General features: G+C 40.6%; 1 protein-coding gene across 5 annotated transcripts in view; it reads left to right on the top strand.

The window, feature by feature from the left end:
• The window catches only part of KCNC1 (potassium voltage-gated channel subfamily C member 1), a 127397-nt gene that overhangs the window by 77543 nt on the left and 30077 nt on the right, over window positions 1–19777 (top strand). For all 5 annotated transcript variants that reach the window (XM_050335840.1, XM_050335841.1, XM_050335839.1 and 2 more), the window contains exon 2: window positions 10980–11913. In XM_050335840.1, the coding sequence (XP_050191797.1) occupies window positions 10980–11913 (934 nt within the window). The remainder of the gene's footprint in view (window positions 1–10979; window positions 11914–19777) is intronic.

Raw genomic sequence — 19777 nt, 5'->3', positions numbered from 1 at the left:
AAACTCTTCAGCTGACTGTGGGACTAGCACTGGGAAAGAATTTCCAGGAGTATGTGGATTACCATTCCTAGGTCAAGAGATCCTGTGTTGGGAGCAATAGGACACTTTACTGAGAACTTGGCTCTTTAAAAAACAGCACTCACTGAGTCCAATATTCTCAATCCTTTTGGTCTGAGTCAAGACAGACTATATAGAATCACAGAATCCTTTCATTTGGAAGGGATCATTAAAGGTGATCTGGTCAAACACCTTGCAGTGAGCAGTGACATCTTCAACTAGATCAGATTGCTCAGACCTCTGTCTAACCTGGCCTTGAATGTTTCCAGGGATGGGACATTTACCACCTCTCTAGGCAACCTGTTCCTGTCTTTCCCCACCCTCATAATAAAAAAACTTCCTTATATCTAAATCTAAATCAACCCTCTTTTAGTTCAAAACCATTACGTCTCATGCAATTGCAACAGGCCCTGCTCAAATGTCTGTCCCCATCTTTCTTATATGACAAAGGCTATTTTGAAAGTTGCCTAAAAAGCTACCAACACAGTTTTATAAGCTATTTTGTCATTAACTTGGATATCTAGGCAGTCAAAACCTAGTACTGACGAAGATTGCTGTCAGTGGAAATTTAGCATGCTCCCTTCCTGTTCCTTGTCCTTGTACTAATTAAGCTGTGCAACAGACTCTGCCTAACTAGGGAATGAAAACATTCTTTGCTTATCAAAATATTTTCTCATTTGTTTAACAGTGGCTAGAATTTCTTCATGTTTTATAATACTTACACTTATAAACTACTTGGATATAATTTTATATAATTATATAATAATATTGACATTTGATATTTAGGTTTTGTAGAGCAAAGGCACAAAAAGGTCTCAACAGTTTGTAATATATTTAGGCCACCTAGGATTTTAACACGGCTCTTGTGTTACACACTGCACGATGGCAGGGATGAACTGTGACCACAATGCTTTAAAAGCATAAACTGGTAGCAATGGCTTAAGCTAACAGAGTAATATGGGAGGAAAAATGTCTAGAACACACTGCTAGTCATAACCTGGAAACCAAAAGAGTTAATGGAGAAAAACCAGTTTCTATGAATAATGTGAAATTATCTAAAATGAAGCAGTCATTGACATGCCTGGGGCTTATTTTTAGCCACCTTGTTAAGAACTCTGGCTTTTCAGGGACTACATCATCTGTGACATCCATCCACATAAACTGCAGTGAAAACAGGAAATCCTGAGCTCAACATTTACTGGCACCAAAGGGATCCCAGGGCTTCCAGTTTTCTAGAGTGATGAGTTATTTTGAGAGCCTCAGTTCTGAGGCGCTGAGCTCAACTGTCAGAGGGTAAACACTCAGCTGCTCCCAGAATTTAAAGCTCTTTGGAACATCTCCCGCAGAGTCAGAAACTGAGGTTTGAAAATCCACGGTCAAATATGAAATAAGTTGGCTTGTACCTCCAAAGAGGAATTCTATCATAATTACTTATGCTACAATATTGCTTTGGGAGAGAAATTGGATTAAGGACCCCACCATTGCAGGCACTGCAGACCCAAACTGGTCACCTATGGTGGCTCATCTTCCCCTTTGTCCTTGCCAGAACCCTATTGCCTGACACACCCCACCAGCTCCTGGTGAGTGTGTGTGGAAGGTTTGACAGACCCCACACATAACCTGTCTGAGCCTGGTTATGTAGCCAGCCTACCCACATTTGAAACTACTAAAGATTTGACAGGTACTAATCTTCATTTGTCTCGAGGCAGAAGCATTATGTCTGAATACAAACAAGATCTGGAACACACTCCAAATATCTTGGCTTTAAAACCACATGGAGGAAAATCCGCCTTGTATGTTAGGTCAAGGGGCTCTACATTCAAGATAGCCCTGCTGTATGTCAGGTGTTTCCTGTACTTTCACACACTGGAGGGTTTCCTCTTGCAAAAAAAAGATAAGCAAGCAGGGCATGCTCTTTCTAAGGGAAGTGGAGATCACTGAGCACCTTCTGCCTCCTTCACACCTGTAACAATTTCATTCCTCAGGGGCTGGTGTGGAGCTGAAGTTGGTAAATCGAACCTCACTGCAGGTGGACTCTGAATGGCTCCAGAAATATGTCTCCTGCTCTGTGCAAGGCTTCTAGCACCACTCCAAAAGTAGGTTTGAGAGAGGCTGTACACCATATAAGCATAAGCATGTGAATTAAGCAGCCTTTGGGCAAGTCACAGTGCAGAGGCTGTAACAAGAAGGGGAAAAAAAGAAACTGGCAGCAAGTTAGAAAGGAAGGAAGTGTGATTTTCTCAGGAGATAAAATAGCATCCAGAACAAAGGTGGTGAGGTGAGATCCTGAAAATCCTAACGCATGACACTACCACCAGTCATTGCTACAAAACTCTCCTTTTCAGTTTAGAACAGAAACTGCAGAGTCCAAAAAATGTTACCTACTGCCTAAAACCGTAGCATTAACGGGCAACTAAAGTTCCCTGGTTTCATTTGTCATGTGTTAGTTTATACTCCGTGTATGAGATGTTACATGACTTTCTCAGTTTCTTTAATTCTGGAGCTTTTGACAGAGCTGACAGCATAAAGGCATGTGGCATCATCTGAAAATGAGATTAATAATTACATTGTGTTTATGTAGCAAAAGCATGAGCATATGAAAACAGGAGTCTAGGGCTTGTGGAACATTTGAATGCTTAGTGGTTGTTAACTTACAAAAGAAGGAAAACATCTGCAAATTTCTAAATGCTCAGCTGTCTGTGATAGATATGACAAAAGTGAACAAGCCTAAAATGTAGCAAAGATTAGTCAGGGTATAGGAAGAAAAAATACAGATAAAATATGGTGAAGTAGTGGGATAAATTTCCTGCTGAATTTCTACCATATTCAGCATCGGAGGTCCTTAACAATAGTAAATGTAGCTGTCAGTCGGGAGTGAGCAAAGACTGTGTTTTAGGACAGTGAAATTTTGGAGGTCCCTACAGTTTCTGTAGTCCCTCAAAGAGATGGAAGGCTTACTTTCACACTTGCAGCTCCTCTGCAGTGTCTCATATACCTAGCTACAGAAGTCTTGAGGCCCTTTAGGATCAGGAATCTATATATGTTAAGAATTTCCCATTGAGCTGTTGCTGAGCAATATGAAACATTTCTTAGTCCCACCATACTGTCTCCATAGCGTTCTCACTACCAGACCAGGGAGTGTCTAACTTCTGTGTCAGTGATGTTCCTATTAAATCACTTAAAGACTTAATCTGTCCTAATGAAACTGGAAAAAACTTGCCTGTGATCTACAGCCAGCCATACCAGCCTTTGCCTGGTGACCACCTGGCTGGCCATGTGGCCACAGAGAAACACTGCACATACCACACTTCTGACACAGCCTGGCTTATCCCAGTAACTACCTTGTCAAAGCACATGGCTGCCTGCTAGGACTAACATTTGAGAGATCAGCCTCTAATTTATTTATTGCAATGTCAACACCGAATAACTTAAGCACATTTTCCACAGATGACTACACACTTTTTTTAACACACTGTTTCATGTCTGTGTGCCACTAAGCATTCCAAGATTTTTTTGCAAGCTGTCATATATTTTTTTGGCATTACATAATCATTTTATCCATAAGCTGCTAGTGGACTTTTTATCTGACTCCAGAGCAAGCTCTGTCTATCTGCAAGCCTCCTTCTTCCATTTGTCTCAGCTACAAAACATGAATTTAAACAATCTTGTGAGTGAACCAGCATGTTTGCTGATATGAGGTTCTCTATCAATTGTCTTATCATCTCACTGAGAAGAACTTGGTCGTAACATCTGATTGTGCTTTCATATACTTACCTCATATCTACAAAAGAACTGGATTTTTTTCCCTTGCAAATAATTTCGTTTTCATAATCATTACTCAAAGGATCTCGAAACACTTTCCATTAGGATTCTTAATGAAATATTGCAGAGGTTGCTTTCTGACAGAGTCCTAGCTTTTGCTCACTTCCACACTATTATCTTGTTGCTACTATCATGTGCCTACATTTAGTCATCTGATCAGTCATACAGATTCAGTATTACTTTCAAAAATCCAGCAGAATTACTTGCACATTAAAAATGAGTCATTTGTTTGAATCAGGGTCTGTATCTCTAATAATGCCTTAAAAATCAGTCTTGACATAAACCAGCTTTCATTTAACCCATACTTCTGCTAAGTTGCAGCAAAAAGATTTATCTAATTGTTAAATATTTTAGTGATACATGGACTAAATTAAATTAATTTTAGATTAAGAGTGGTTAAAGTACTGTTTTCAGATTAGAATAAAAACTAGGCAAAGCTTTGTGATTCAAGTCACAGATAAGCAAATGTTGGCATTTTCATGCAGGTGTAGTAGTTTTCAGTAGTTTTCATCAAGCAGATGAACTATTGTGAAAGAAAGTTGGTAAAGTATTTGAAGAGATACCTTATGAATGGAAATCAAGTGGCTTCATGCAGGTCTAGCAAAAAAGCACAGATTCCTGGGTATATTTGAATTACTAATATTTTGTAGAAAACCAACTCATCTGTTGCCAGCAGTGGTATGAAACTCTTCTGATCCCAACTTATTCCTGCAAGTATTTACCAGTAATAGACTTCGTGAAAAATTACGAGACACGGGATTTTTGTTATTATGCTGCTCACCCACACCCCTAGTCCTCTCCCACTCCCCCAAAACAAACAAACAAACAAACAACAAAACCCCAAAACAAACTGACCCCAGCACACTGGCTCTCACTAGAGTCACAATACACTTTTTTGGAAGCTCCACAGCTCTAACTGCTCCATCGTTTCTCCTTCAGAGACAAACTTGTGTGGTGAGATGTATGTTCTCATCTCCAATTTCAGTCTTGGCAAGCCCTGGGTTCGCCTATGAAAGAAGCAGCAAATCTCCTGCTGCTCAGAGGCCCTGCTCATACAGACTGAGATGACAACTGCTTAGCTCCTGTTCTTTGCTGCTTCAACAGGACCAGGAGGGTTATCATGTAGTGATTTAAATATTTTTGTCATCAAAATCCAAACTCACCAGAATAGATCAGTGGAAAAAGAGGGTGCCACTTATACGGAAGATTTCCTGATGCTTCAACAGAGGTAGTTCAGTCAAGATGCCACCTTCCTCTGCTTTTCGTCCAGAGGTTCAGGGAAGGGTAGGGTTTCCTGAATTTCCCTGTAAGAGGATAGGGATTTTTAAAATATTTCTGAAAACAGCTGGAACGAGAAAGGCTGACAAATCTTCTCTGAGTGTGATGAGTTTCTCTTCTCCCATCTATCTTGAGTCAGGGCTGTTAAACGACTCTGAGCAGTATCAAAGAAGAAGAGCACACGTCTGTGGCGTGCAGCTGCTACTAACTCATTCTGAATGTGTGATCTGGAATGAATTATGAATAGTACATCGTGTAGACCGCCATTTCCTAGAAAACAAACTCTGAAGTCACTGAAACTTGACTTGCAAAAGCCCTGCTGCTTCCATTGCCACCACCCACTTTTCTTGCCTATGGTCCAAGAGTTCTGTCTCTCTCTTAGCAAAGACTCAGCCAAGGTCTCCCTTCCCAGGTCCCCACTCCAGACATACACTGATCGCGATAGTGAGCAGACATAAATTGGCAGACAGTCTCAAGCCCCAGAAAATTTACTATCACAATTAAATAATAAAAAAATTAGACAAAGGATGGTGCAAAAGATGTGGGCACACATGCTTGAAAACTAAGAATGTGTCAATGGTGCAGGCTGGAAAAAAGCCTCAGTATCTGATTTCTGTCCTGGTACTTTCATCACCAGCCTTCACTGCCCATCTGCACTGAAGTCTGGATATTCCAGGCACCATATGAGTGAATTTTAGGGGGTTACCCAGCATATCTGTTTAAAACTAAGCATAAAAAAGTTTCTTATCTCAAAGACCCAAACAATCTCAGAAATGTAAGGTAAAGTGCTGTTTTAAAAACTGATTCCCAGAATTAAGCAGAAAAACCTGTGTATTTAATACTGTCTGGTCCAACTCTCAGATCTTTTTTTGAAGTGAGTATGGCTTCCTAATCCTCATGTGTTAGAAGGTTTGTTTGGGTTTTCAAGGCTGTTGGGCTTTTGTTTTCTTTCCCCACTAAGTGGAAAGATGCTGGCTAATTATTCATGAGTGGCTACATCTGATTCCATTACCTAGCTCCCTTTACAGTTATGCAAAGCCCATGTGAAATGCTAGTATTCTGAATTAATTGGTACTTCATATTCCCACTGCACTGGCAAAAATGGCTGGGTTAGACATAGGGCAGTGGAGAGAAGCAAACACTTGAGCCATAGATAGATAGATAGATAGATAGATAGATAGATAGATAGATAGATAGATTTAATCTGAGGCAATATAAATTAGATTATTAAATTCTTCACTTATGGGCATGACATCTTCTAGACTCTTTCCAAATAAACTTATTAAAATATATCCGCTATTAACAGAATTTATTCAGGAGTGTAATTTCTTCTCTCTCCCAAATGAAGACCTTTTAATGTAAATTATATTCTAATGAAAATCTCCTCCTTTAAAATCTCATCTCTGCCTTCTCTTATGGCCTCTGTGGTTTTGGACAATCTGAGATTTTTCTTTGCTGGGAAAAAAAAAAGTGACGGCAACAGCATCTCTCGTGTAATAGAAATCATTCATGTGTCCAAGCAGAAAAAAAAGACTTTTGATCTCTTCAAACACTTTACCTAGGTATTTGCTTTAATTATACAAAATTTTAGATGCCGTTATGTAACTCAACAGGACATAACATCACTTCCTAAAACCCTCACTCCTGTCCCCCAGCCCATTCAGATCCTGGGAAGAAGAGAAATTCTGCTATAAATTGTAAGTAGAAAGAAGATTAAGAACCACTAAATTATACAAGATGAATCCATTTGTTTGATTAGTTTTCAGACCATTATTAATGAAATAAAAAGAGACCAGACTTATTTTCAAAGACAGTAGAACATGTGTGAGTCCCATAGTCTTCACTAGATTTTACTAGCATTGCCCATCTCTGGATTTGACAAGTTATCATGTTGGGCATGATGGTGTGCCAGAAAGAACTCTTTTTTGATGTCTTTGGCAAGAATTAATGCTGGTCTACCTAGGAAAGCATAGTCACCGATTTTTGTGCTATTAGATTTTGCTTACAGTTTGCTAAATCTCACATCAGATAATTAACAAAGAAAAACACTCAGACGATAAAAGGGATGGGGGCAATATGAATTGGGTATCACAAATATAAATCTATGCCAATGATATATTACAGGTTCATTTACAGTAAACTGCTAAATTTCTGTATCCCAAGCAGCTGCTGGGGATAAATCTATCAGAGATGGGTGTCAGTGTATGAATCATCGGGCATGATTCTCAGGCATTTCTGCACTTTTTGGATCAGCCAAGAGACTGGGGAACTGTAATGGGACCTTTATTAAAAGGCTGCTCTCCACAGTCTTCTCCTTTCAGCCTGTGCAGTCATTCTGCTAAAAGAAAAAACAAGGGCCTTTCAATATTGAAGCACGGAATGACTAAGGAGCACTTTTACTTCCAAAATATAACATAGGTTTTAGGACTAGATAGTAATTCAACAGAGAAAAACAAAATTAAATTGGAGAAGAAATACTGTGATTCTTCCTGTCAACACCATTACTCAGACACAGTTTTATGAAATCTTGAAAGCAGACTCACACTTTCAAAGCTGCAAAGCATACAAGAACACGCCTATCCTGGGAAAGGGCTCTGGATGCTGTTAAATACCAATAGAAGGAAGCAAAGGCTTCACATTCATTTAGGAGGTGCTTCCTGCCCTGCTGAATTAGGGACTAAAAGCTCTCAGTTTCCCTCTGAAGCCACGGTGTGCGCACACAAGGGCTAACAAGAGAGATCATGGATGTGATGTTCTCTGCTGACAACACTGCTATCATGTACCGCTGCAGAGAACTCAAATGCCCTGTCAGAACTGGTTATTTGTTCCCTTTAATACGGCAAAACATCACGTTTCAAGATACTTGCTGTGCAAGGTCAGTGTGAAGGTTGTCCTAACCAGGAACAACTCGCTCAGGAGATATATTCAATGTACACCAAGAGGAGAATTGCATTTTGAGTCAGCATAAAGAAAGGGGCCATCTTCACAGACCCCTTAAAATGCAAAATGGTTTTATTCCCCTCTCTGCTTCTTATCTGTGAGTGCTACCTGACTTAACCAAGTGTCAGCATTTCCTTCTGCCACCTGAATTCTCTGGGCTCGACAGCTACATAAAAATCTGCCCCAGGCTGAAATAAAGCAGACATGCTAAGGCTCCTAGGAATATTTTCCTGAATTATTGGTGCAAGATGCTTTTGTTTCTCCTTTTACTCAAACGCAGACAATTAAGCTCCGAGTGTTACCAATATCATACACAAAATTACTTTGACTGCTTAAAAGACTTCACCTTATTTTTCAGGAAAACTGTTGATATATTAAAGTCAGTAACATTTAGATAAAAGCATGTAGAACCTGTATAAATTTATATAGGATCATAAAGCAGAAGACCAACACCAGCTGGTATTTTTTTAACCTCTTTTACAGATGGAGAAACCCTGCATGCAGAAATTTCCCTGTTTAACAGGAGAATCTCACAAAAAGATAGCTGCAGTCCTGCTTCTCCATTTCTCTAATCTTCATATTGTTTATCTCCCAGATATATTAGGCATTGATTTTAGCATACATCAGCATGTATAGTAGATCATCACATAACAGTGCTGTGAGAACCTGAAGCATTTAGGGGCTGTTTGTTTTTTGGTTGGTTTTTTTTTAAAATCTGTGACAATGGTTCTGATCTCTTTGGCAACAAAAATTAATTTGAAAAGCAGAAGAGCCTGTTTGCTTCTGTGTCTTTCCAAGCTTATTTGCTCTTACTGGCCAAACACTGGCACAGGCTGCCCAGAGAGGCTGTGGGATCTCCAGCCTTGGACATACTCAGACCTGGACCAGGCAAGAGCATCCTGATCCAAATCTGAAGTTGTACCAAACGACCTCCAGAGGGCCCTTCCAACCGAAATGGTCTTGTGATTTAATTCTCTCCCAGTTTCTCTGTATTCTGTAAAATGGTTGACCTCAAACTGTGTCAAACCCATGCTTTTGACTTTGTTTGCTAATATAGGTCAAGTGTAATTCTGCACTAGGTCTACCCAAGAAAACAGATAGAAGGAACTTCTTGATTGCAGGAGAGCTTAGGCAGCTTGAAGCATGGGTTATTTTTATCAGGTCTGTTCCTTTGGCAGCAATTTTGGTTAGATTATTGCACTGCATTCACTGGCAACAAACAATTAGAATAAACTAGTTCTTTTTAACCCCTATTTTGGCTATGCTGCTGAAAAAGGGACATTAGGAATAACAGGACACTAGAAGAACACCTGTATAATATTTTCATTATCACAGTTGCTTATGCTCATGAAGACAGTGAAATATCTTTTATGATATCTCTTGTCAAGGTGACACTCAAAACAAAGAAGAAAATAACAGATGCAGGGAGTGAAATGGAAAAGCGTATTACCATTACAGTACCACTCCAACACAAAACCAGACTTAGATATATGCAAATTACTTAATTGATTAAAGTAGCATGGAGCAGAGGAACTGTGGTTACAAGACTTGTGAATTTTGGCCTAACTGTACCAACTGTACCCTTCAATTATTGTGGAATACAACCAGGAGATCTCCTTTAGGCTGAGAAAAGACTAGGAAAAGCTGAGAAAGCTGGAGTTGTTCAGCCTGGAGAAGAAAAGGCTCCAGAGAGACCTTATTGCAGCCTGTCAATAAGGGGGCTTGTAAGAAAGGGGGCTTATATGAAAGATGGGGACAGACTTTTTAGTAGGGCCTGTTGTTATAGGACCAGGGGTAATGGTTTTAGAGTGAAAGAGGGAAGATTCATACTAGATATAAGAAAGAGGGGTTTTTACAATGAAGGTGGTGAAACACAAGCACAGGTTGCCCAGAGAGGTGGAAAATACCCCCTGCTTGGACACATTCAAGGCCAGGTTGGATAGGGCACTGAGAAAACTGGTCTAGTTGAAGATGTCCCTGCCTCATGGCAGGGAGATTGGACTAGATCATTTTTTAAGTCACTTCCAATACAAACCATTCTATGATTCTCTGAAAAGCAGAAACCGAAGCAAATTGTAATCTGGCATCCTTTAAAACAAGCATTCATCTAGTTCTGATACAAGGCTCATGTTGTAATGAGAATCTCTTCAAGAAAACCATGCCTAGTAAAAGTCAATAGATCCGTCTCCTTTGGGATCAGCTGGTAGGCTTACCTGAAACCTCTTTCTTACCCTCCCTGTCCCCCACTCCCAAAAGATCTGGAGAAGGGAACTGAGAACAGAGGTGTTTGCTTTAGGAGAGCTCAGTTTGATACGACCGTTCTCAGCCTGTCCCCGGGATTTGACAAGAAAGTCTGATGATGCCAAACAGGATTCTGCTCCTTGCTGTAGGGCCCACTTGAGACTGCCCCTAGTATTTACTAGCCCCTTGCTGAGATCTGAAATACCACAACAGTCACTCAGCTGGGAACAGGAGGCAGCCACTGACACAATGCTGGGAAAAGTCTTGCGTCGCGATTGTCCCAGAAGCTGTGCTCTGTCTTTAAGACAAGGAAGTAAGAGAAGGCCAAATTCAGGAAAGTAGAATTTCAATATGTCCTTAACCTTAAATCCCAAACAAAGCTCTGAGATTGAAATGCTTGCTTCAATTTACAGTAAGGTACTATCTGTATAGGAAGGATTTTAGCATGTCCTTATATCCTTCTCTCCCTCCCAGTTTGAATGTTAGGCTCTCTTTCTAGGTGAGACTTGGCATCTTAAGCCCACAGGCTTGGCCTTATCTTTAGTTTTAATACAGCCCTTGTCTATCCCTGATGTTTCAGAATCAAAGCCCCTGTAGTCAACTTACTGTTTAATATTTCTCTCATATCTTTCTTTCCACAGTATGTGGCATTTGCCTCCTTGTTCTTCATTCTGGTCTCCATCACCACCTTCTGCCTCGAGACCCACGAGAGATTTAACCCCATTGTGAACAAGACAGAAACTGAATTCATCGGGAATGACACCCAGGTGCGGCACTACAGGGAAGCAGAGACTGAAGCCTTTCTCACCTACATCGAAGGTGTCTGTGTGGTCTGGTTTACATTTGAGTTCTTGATGAGAGTCACTTTCTGCCCAAACAAGGTGGAATTTATCAAAAACTCTTTGAACATCATTGACTTTGTGGCCATACTGCCTTTCTATCTAGAGGTTGGACTCAGTGGCCTGTCTTCCAAAGCTGCTAAGGATGTCCTGGGCTTCCTCCGCGTAGTCCGTTTCGTGCGAATCCTGCGAATTTTCAAGCTGACCCGCCACTTCGTTGGGTTGCGGGTCTTGGGACACACCCTCCGTGCCAGCACAAATGAATTCTTGCTGCTCATCATATTTTTGGCATTGGGCGTCTTAATCTTTGCCACGATGATCTATTATGCCGAGAGAATAGGTGCTAAACCAAACGACCCTAGTGCCAGTGAACACACACACTTTAAAAATATCCCCATCGGCTTTTGGTGGGCTGTTGTCACCATGACGACCCTGGGCTACGGAGACATGTATCCTCAGACTTGGTCAGGCATGCTGGTGGGGGCCCTCTGTGCTCTCGCTGGTGTGCTGACCATTGCCATGCCTGTCCCTGTCATTGTGAACAATTTCGGAATGTATTACTCCTTAGCTATGGCTAAGCAGAAGCTACCAAAGAAAAAAAAGAAGCATATCCCGAGGCCACCCCAGCTGGGATCCCCCAATTATTGTAAATCTGTCGTAAACTCTCCACACCACAGTACTCAGAGCGACACTTGCCCACTGGCCCAAGAAGAAATTTTAGAAATTAACAGAGCAGGTAGGAAACCTCTTAGAGGAATGTCCATCTGACCGTTAACCTCCATCCCGCGTAGTGATTTAAGATTCAGCCAGACTGCTTTCTTAGAGCAATGGGTAGCACATTTATCCATTCTAGTCCCACCATCACACAGTGAATAATATGTGTGAAGTCTAGGTTGCAGGGACAAATGGTACAGTGGAGGCTGATCAGCAAAACTAAGGATGAGAGCACGCTCTAGGAGCCCAAACTTTGGTCCTGGTTAAGGGCATACAAGTCTCAAGATATTTTGAAAAGCTGTTACATCTAGTGGAAGAATTTTGAGAGTTCTACAGCTGTGTTGCTGGACTGTGTAATGCATTTCAGAGGCTCCTGAGAGCTGAATGCTTCCTAGAGCAGAGTAGGAGCCAAGTACTCAGCAATTACAGAGTTTTCTGACAAAACAGGGCTGGAATTCGAAACAGCCAGATGCTTTCTCATTTGTTCCCATTTGGGACCTTTCAGCTGTTTTAAATGGCAGATATTGTACATCTCATTACAGAAACTAGGTGCCTAGTAAGTTGAAGGGACAACTATACCATCATGCATATTCATGAGACAATCCCGTCTCTTTCTGATGATTAACTGCAAAGTAGAACAACAGCTCAAATTCTTGACACTAATGCAAAATGACTCACTCTGAGACAAGACTAGATGTAAGGATGTTTATTCCATGGCATGCAAATCAATCTATTCTATAATATTCCACTAGAATTTAGCATTTAGAACTATGAAGAGTTTTGAACCACATTTTCTGTAACATGCTCCTTTTGCAAGTATGGGTTGGTGAGTTACAGCTCTTTCAACCTTCTAGCAGCAAAGGCCAACTGCAAAAGGTCTGGCTGGTCATTACTGGCTGGTTTGGCCTAAACAGTGATCGCCTCATGATATGGTATTCTTATTTTTAATTATACTGATTCGTGTTAGCAATAGGTGAAACCAGAGTAAAATTAACCATACTAATTCTACTGGGAGGGGGGAGGGAAATGGAAAAAATACTAGTCACCATGGAATATATTATAATATCCCATGGCTAGTGGTTAATTATGGGAATATCTCAGTTTTATGAGACTCCTCTTATAGCACACAAAATTACGGGGCTCCAGTTTGATTATTTAAACCCCATAATCTACCTCTACCCATGGAATATCACTATTTATTCTATGGCATAATTTGAAAGTAGATAACCATGTTGAAAAAAAGGCCAATTTTATTTTTGGCAGATGTTCCAGCCAAGTAGACATTCTTCAGCCTATTCAGAATATCCCTTGTGTTGTATTAGATAGGACAGATCGCCAGCCAAATGATCTGAACTGACATATAGTTCAAAAGAGATGTTTTGAAAGAGTTAGCATATACCTATGATGGTCTTGTGTTATCATTTTTTTTGCTTTGAAGAAAATTCTAATTTGTTACTCATTGTGAGTGAGGTATTCTCTCGTCATCTCATAGCCATGCATGTTGATGTCATTGTGAGAAGCACAAAGAAAGTGAGACTTTCCTTTGTGTGTGACTTCACCAATGCCAATGCTAATTTTGGAGGGGAAGAGCTGGTGGGAATCTTTCTCTTCTTTTCTATTCCCTTTTCCCTTCTTTTGTTGTTCCTTTTCCCTTTTGTGCAACTATGTAAAATCCATTCAGAAGGTAAATAGCTTTCATTTTGTTTCTGTTAAAGGCTATTCCATTGCAACAGGCCAATCACAATTCACGTGACTGATAGACTGTACCAATCGTATCTTTGGCGCCTAAGTGATGGTTTTATCATCCATTCCCCTCAGGTTGCAAATGCTTATCACAACTCATGTCCAAGCAGCAAAATTCCTCACAAGTAGATGTCTTTGTGGCATCACACATGAAGAGGGAGAGAAGGCACGACACTGTTGTGTCTCCTACTGTGAGCAATACGCCAACTACCCAATTGTAATTTGCAAGAGATGCCAGACTCTGGAGTACTTTAGCAGTCAGCTACAGAGTGACTGCTCAGAAATCCCTTACCTTATAAAGTTCCTTCCATTACCCACCCTGGTCCTCTCTGGGAACTAGAGGACTAAGAACTCTACGAGTTCAGTGCAATTCCACACTGGTATCCTGAGAATACGTGTAATTTTGGTTCAATGTGGAACTGTTTTGCCACCACCAGGGCTCTAAAATCAGCTGTTACCACAATATCCATGAAGTATTGATAGTAACAGCATCTTATCTATTTCTGCAATAATTAAGAGAGATTATTTTTATATACATATACAAGCATATATATTTTAAGAAGTAACGAAGCACACTTACACTTCAGCTAACAAAACGGTAAGACTGTAGCTGGAGATCTGTTTCAGAAAATTATTATGCACCACTAGCAGCAAAAAATATTGCCTGCATCTTTTAGCTTCATGATAGGAAAAGGTCTGTATGTGTGCAGGAGAAAATAAAAAATTATAAGATCAGAACCAAACTGTTAAAACAAGATCTGCATTGCCTTGGATGTTGAGTTTTACTTCTGTAATATGAAGCATTCGTAGGCACTTTGTTCCTGAAACCATCACCTGCACACTGTATGAAAACAGAGACTTGCAAGCAGTGTTTCCCATACTGTAAAATATTTGGATTTGTTAACAGCACCTAACTGTAAACAACAAGTTATGATTGCACTAAGAACACAAAATGGGTGCCTAACGTTTCTAAAATAATGCCTGAGTTGTCCAAGATATTTCTTGTAATTTTTAACTGTAAAGCTTCAGTGCGACAGTGTCTAGGTCACGTAAGATCATGTGATTTGTATCTAATACATTATTGAAAAAAAAAAAAAAAGCTGCTGAGCTGCTCAGGTGTAAAGGACATCACATGAAGTCATTAGTTCCATATATTATTTGTGGTGGAGTGATTAAACACTTCACAAACCAGGGATGAGTATGAAGTAGTTCCACATACGACTGTCTCTCTGCAGCCCCCTCACGCACCGAGTCAGCAGTTCACATCTGTTCTCAGTCTGTACACGCAGGGCCAGGGCCAAGGGGGCTCCACATGAGCTCTGCACAGCCACAGCCTGGTGCCTCCTCCCAGGCTGAGGAGCACTTTGCTGGCACAGACATAAAAAACAGCAGAACTGTGCCCACAGGCTGCACAGCTGCTGCCAATGATGCTATGGTCATTTGCAGGCAAAGCAAAGATGCTTTGAATTTAAATTCTGGTAGGTTTGAATTAGGGTTTTTTTATTGTCCCCAACACTCCCAGCAGTGCAGTCCTGGGCTAATCTACACCTGGCAGGAGAGTATCTTTAATTAACAGCACTCGATTTTAATTCGATATAAAGGATGTCAGAGTTTCGTTCTACCATACCTTCCTGCAGCAACCCTTCCTGCTTTCTATCCCATCTGATGCCACGAATGGGTGGCTGGGAAAGCAGCAGAAGGCAGGAAAGGCACTTCAGAGTAGAGAATGGCAGAGCTACTGCTGCAGGCAGGCCTTCATAATCAGCACTGAGAAAGCAGAGATTTTTCTCTGTACAAAACACTGTCTTCAAGGCAGCTTCTGTGTCCATAAATCCTTCAGATGCTGCTTATATAGTGCCCGGAGGAACTGGGAGCAGATTTCACCTGACCAGTCTGACTAAAACTCCTTGACCTGGGGATATCTCAGACTCTAGAGAACCATGTATCGCCTCACTTAACATACACGCACCAAGTTCCACCATCTCCATGTCAAACTATTAACTTTGTCTTGTTGCAGTGTTGTTTACAGGCCCTGTTCAAGATCAGGGCTTCATTTTGGCAGCATTTTATACTTGTCAACCACTATACTACAATCAAATACCCAACAGGCTAAGTTGACAGCAAAGAGAAACTGGAAGTAATCTCCAGTATTTTCATTTGACACAGGGCTTAACTTAACTGACCAATACTACTTGAAAGGTCTGTGGCAAGGTTGGTAGTTGAATATAACTAAATAAGCATCAGTCAACCATAGTCTGCTGTGCTACAGTGTCTTTTATCTAAAGACTTCTGAGTATTTTAAAGTCAGTATCACAATAGAAGTTAAAAACCCAAAACCAAACAAATAAACAAACAAACAAACAAACCCCCCAAAAACCCAAGTGAAATAAAATTTCCTTTGAACAGAAGCAAGACAGAAAAAGACAATTTCAATCACTTAAATTTGGCCGATTTCTGTCCCCACACTGTCCTACAGATATAAGTAATTTAATTCGGTACACAGTGAAATATTTTAAGTTGCAAGTTTGTAAGAAAACCTCAGAACATGCAAAACAAATACGGAAAGCTCTCAGTTTCATTTTAAAAGTGTTGCTGAGCTCCTCAGTCACTCTCTGTGTGAGCTGTGTGCTTACCTGCAGGATAGGTTTGACTGAAGGTTACATTTTAAAGTTGCCACTGGATGAAGCAATGAATGTGATTTTCCAACACTGTAAAAGAAATTTAGAATATGAATGGAATTTATAACTTCATTTGATGCCTACAGTACTGTCTGGTGCCACAGAGCAATGGTCTTAAGAATACATCCATAATACATAAGCCCAGGTGATTATTTGGGGTTTGTTCAGAGATCTACCCCAGCCTTTTCTTCTTTGCATATATATATATTTATAACACCAGCACACACAGTGTTTATATTGACTTTAATATGGCCAAAATAACAATTGCTCACCTCTTTGATCCCCTCTGCATGCAGCTTCACTTGAGCTGTGCTCCAAGGATATTGTATCTTCATATGAATATATTGTGCAGCCTCTTTCACAGTGTATTATTCATTGCACAGCTGTAAAATATGGAAAAAAATTACTAGAATTCAGGCAGCTAAGAGGAGAGGGAAAATGTCTGTCATTACTAATACAGACTAGCTTCAGAAAAAAAAAAAAAAGTGTGGTTGTTTTACTTATCTGCCCCAAACCCAATTTTCAATAGCCCACTCCTAGACTATCCCTATGTCTGAACAGTAAAAGTAAATTCAAGTTTATCACTGACAGAGGGAGACTACATAGTTGCAGTGACTCCAGTGTGCTCCGTGGTCAGATGAACTGGAACAAGCTGTGATGTTAGGAACCTATTATTTCAATGCAATTTCCTGAGAGAGAGCTGATCTCCTTTTAAAAAAATAGCGTGGAATTACCATTCCAGCTTTATCACTCATGCTTTCTGAAGGAGCTGCTCTTTTCTCAGGGCTTCATTTTTCATCCCTTCTGTCACCATAACCCAAATAACCTGTAGTCCTTGTGCAACACACCAGTTCTAACGTCAGAAGTGTGCTGAGCACGGTAATTCTAGTGCCAGTGCTCAGTGGGAGCTGGGAACTCTTGGCAGTTCTTGTCAGAGGCCCATTGTGCTGCCTAACATTCCCCTGTGAACCTCAGTGGCTTTTATGGATAGCAAAGAATTGTTAAAGCCATAGGTATGTAGTCACTGTGGTGGTCCTTCAAACCACGGGGAAGCAAATCCTCTGATCAAATGTCTTTGAACATTATAAAAAAAAATTTTCATCTAATTTTAGTGTCATAAAGCCTTTGACCCTCTTGTAAGATGAACAGTAGACAGCAAAGTAACTGCTAAGAGTTTAGGTCTGTTAGAGCTCAAAAAAAAAGTCTGATGTTTAAATGTGTTGGGCATTAAAAGTACAAAAAAGGCAGTGGAAATGGTAATAGGGAGATGTTTTTTTCTTTGCTCACTATACTTAGCCTTCCTAGCCTTTAAAAATCCAAAACTCCTCACTTCAAAATAGCAAATGAGGTAATGATCACCTCTTGATATCACTGATGATGGAGTCCTTGGGATCTAATGGAGAAAGCGTTAACAGCTCAAAATAAAAGGAATAACACTCGGTTCTTCTTAGATCTAACTTAAGTTGCATTTGCCTGAGGTCCCCCTTATATTGGAAGAAGAATCAGGCAGCCTCAGAGCTGCCTGACTCACTAATTCGCTCATTTATGATCTGAATTGTCCTACGGGGGTGTCTTTCTCCATAAAAGATAGCAGGTGACTGCATCTCTAACTTAACATCCTCAGTTAAATGCCTATAGTGATGTGGAAGCACTTTGGATCTACTCCTTGCACCCTGCACCATGTGGCATTTCTGCAATCTCAAAGCTGTGGGTCACACGCAAAGCAGAATTTATAAGTAACATAATACTTTGTTGTGCAATTATTCATCTGTCATTTCCTGTAGGATACAACTGGTGGGTGTCATTTGTACTATGGTGCTTGTTTACTTTAGAATTAGAGTAAAAGATAACATCCTCTATACCAAGTAATTTGAAAGCAAAAAGGAGGAGTTATGAATCCAAGGACAGTGCTTTGTGTTTCCTGCTTGTCTCTGGCACTAGGTGAGATGTGGGAAAAAAAATTAAAATTTAGATAATCTCCCCACACAGACCCTGTGGGCCAGAGCCAGGGCTGAGTGTGTGAAAAACAACTGCAGAACTAAAGAATAAAATTTAGGACTTTTCATGCCTTAATAACTTAATGAGCACAAGGTACTTTTAGTCATGGGAAAACACAGCTACAAGCAGTGCAGCCAAATAAGGCCAACCTGTGACAATCCCCCAGCACAAAGCAGATGTAAATATGGTAAATCCTCTTTCTCAAGCACATGCCTGCCACTGCAGCTCCCATGCCCTCCGGTGCAGAATGCATTCCTGGAACACAAAAGAGGTACTCTTGGCATCTCTTCCTTCTGCTTGACAAGTATGATTGGTGTTTGCAGGAGAGATACAAGAAAAGGCCCCTCTGTGCAACAAGTACATCTCTGCTGTAGTAAAATTAAACAGAGTAGATGACTTACCTGTTACTACAAAAGGCCAGGGGCAAAAGGGTGTAGGGTATAGAGTATGAGGTGCCAATTAAGTGCCCAGTCCACTTGCTTATATCCCTCTCAGACTGTACTTGCTGGATGTTTTCTCCGAGCCATTTGGCTACTTGCTTGTCTGTTTATAGGCACAAAGTGAAATAACAAGCAATGTACCATTCCTGCTGTCATTGTTCTTTGTATTCATCCATATTCCATGTCTCAGACACCTTCCATACTGTACAGATCATCATACTGTATTCCTCAGTCAGAGCAGTAATATAAGATTGTAACATGACTCACCTGACTGCATTTTCCTGCAACCTCTACCTGACCTGTCAATGACCCTCTGCACTCTACAGAATATGGTTTTAGTGAGACTCCCAGAAGTTCAGGATAGGTACAAGTGAAACCCCAGAAGGGTTAGGATAAAACTAGGAAGGATCCTCCAGAGCTGTTTGCAATGCAGCATTTCCAGGAGCAGCAGTTCTCAGCACTGCCTTAAGCGCATATCCAATAATGCCTGTAATAGCAAGATGCACTGGATTTACTTCACTAGAGCTCCTGTAATTCTCTAGCAGTACCAATAGTACCAATAGGTAGGCAGCCAACATATTGTCACCTCACTTCAAGAAGTAGTACCTCTCAAGGGTGATATTCTCTGGGAGTGATGTTACTATGTTGGCCAAGTTAGTACTGGGAGAGACGGTCACCACCGTCACTGGAGTGCCTTTCCTGGGGGACACGGCTTCCTGGAGGGACCCAGGTCAACATGGTGGTGAGTAAATGTTGAAGAGGTAGGTTGGGTTGGAAGGATTCTGTGTTCTTCATGTAGCATACTAAATTCTGCTCTCGTGCCAGTGTACAGTCCATCAGTCTGATATCTACTCAGAAGAGCTTCGTAGCAACTTTCAAAATATGCAATATAAAAATCAGGAAACTAATAAAGATACCTAGATAAAGATATTTATTTTAATGGCCTTAGAATATTGGGGTAACTAAAACTGAGTTGTTATATAGGAATCTTAATTCTTTTACATGTTCTTCACATTTTCTCTCTTTT

The sequence above is a fragment of the Myiozetetes cayanensis genome, unplaced genomic scaffold (genome assembly GCF_022539395.1).
Source record: "Myiozetetes cayanensis isolate MyiCay16 unplaced genomic scaffold, myiCay2020 scf6-25, whole genome shotgun sequence".
NCBI lineage: Eukaryota > Metazoa > Chordata > Aves > Passeriformes > Tyrannidae > Myiozetetes > Myiozetetes cayanensis.
This window is presented reverse-complemented; position numbering and strand designations above follow the sequence as displayed.